We start from the raw sequence: 1,593 nt of genomic DNA on the forward strand, positions 1-1,593 counted from the left end.
CATCACCACCACCACCACCACCACAAACCACTTCACTAATACCACTACCTCCACCATCACCACCACCACCACAAACCACTTCACTAACGCCACCACCACCACCATCGCCACCACCATCACCAACAACAGCAGCAACAACATTAGCAGGAGCAGCAGCAATAAAATCGTGAACAAGATCGACAATAATTTTTATAATAGTTATAACAACAAAACAACAACAATAACAATAACAATAATAATAATAATAATAATAATAATAATAATAATGATCGTAGTGACGATGATGATTATTTCATGTTTTCCCTTTTTTCTTCTTTTCTTTTTCCCCAACAGTAATGCTATCTTTCAGTGAATATCGAAATAATACCAACGGCAGTCACAACAACAGCAACAACAACACCTACAGCAGCAGCAGCAGCAATAGTAGAAGTAGCAGCAGCAGCAGCAGCAGCAGCTGTGGGAGCAGTGGTAGTAGTAGTAGGGACAGGAACAGCAATAGCAGCGTTGATTACGGAACAGTGCGAAGCCAGTTCACAAGTGTACAAGCGCTAGAGTCGTCGTCGTCGCTCGAGTGAATCGGTGGCTGAGATTCAGTGTGTTTTTGGAAATATTGTGATAAAAAACAAACAAAAGGGGGAGAAAAAAAAAACTAACGAAAAAAAACAAACAAACAAAAGCTAAAACAAAAACAAACCCAGGGGTTCAAGGTAAAAGAAATCAACAATTGCTGGATCCAATGTTTCGTTCGGTAGAAGACAGAAAGGGTGGAAATCTATTATCAGAATGGGAAATGGAGCGAGCCACAACGCCCATCTGGTGATAGAGGGCGAAACGTTCGATGCGAACCGTATCAAGAGCTTGATACCGGAACTCCGTAAGGAAATCCGGCAAAAGGAATCGGTCATTTCCAGATACGAAACCGAATTGCACGACAAGATGCGAGAGTTGAAAGAAAAATCGGCCGATGTGCAGCGGCTCCGCGAGGAAGTACACAAACTCCGCTCCGTATTGCAATTAAAGGTGTGCAATGAAGAAGGTAGGCCCGACATTCTGGCCACAATACAAGAGAACTTACCGGCGAACAAACACTCAGCTGATCAACGTTTAAAAAGACAAGGAGTCTCTGGAGAAAGTTATAATAATTCCTCAGGATTAAGCGCTATTGATTTAAAACATTACGATAAAGATTTCAGGTAAGTTATTATTATTATTATTATTATTATTATTTACTACTACTATTATTATTATTATTATTTACTATTATTATTTACTACTATTATTATTATTTACTATTATTATTTACTACTATTATTATTATTATTTACTATTATTATTTACTACTATTATTATTATTATTATTTACTATTATTATTTACTACTATTATTATTATTATTTACTATTATTATTTACTACTATTATTATTATTATTATTATTATTTACTACTATTATTATTACTTTATTATTATTATTTACTACTATTATTATTATTTACTACTATTATTATTATTTTATTATTATTTACTACTATTATTATTATTTTATTATTATTATTTACTACTATTATTATTATTTTATTATTATTATTTACTAC

General features: G+C 33.5%; 1 protein-coding gene across 1 annotated transcript; it reads left to right on the plus strand.

Moving 5' to 3' along the window:
• Positions 1 to 315: 315 nt before the first annotated feature.
• LOC106878448 (uncharacterized) lies at positions 316 to 1,225 on the plus strand. The gene has a single exon (XM_014927660.2). It carries the CDS (start codon positions 784 to 786, stop codon positions 1,195 to 1,197), a length of 414 nt encoding a protein of 137 aa, XP_014783146.1. The 5' UTR covers positions 316 to 783; the 3' UTR covers positions 1,198 to 1,225.
• Positions 1,226 to 1,593: the final 368 nt, after the last annotated feature.

This window comes from Octopus bimaculoides, chromosome 25 (genome assembly GCF_001194135.2).
Source record: "Octopus bimaculoides isolate UCB-OBI-ISO-001 chromosome 25, ASM119413v2, whole genome shotgun sequence".
Classification (NCBI taxonomy): domain Eukaryota; kingdom Metazoa; phylum Mollusca; class Cephalopoda; order Octopoda; family Octopodidae; genus Octopus; species Octopus bimaculoides.

Excerpts from the sequence above, each read along its gene's own strand:
- LOC106878448 (XM_014927660.2), top strand. The coding sequence starts at position 784 with ATGGGAAATGGAGCGAGCCACAACGCCCATCTGGTGATAGAGGGCGAA.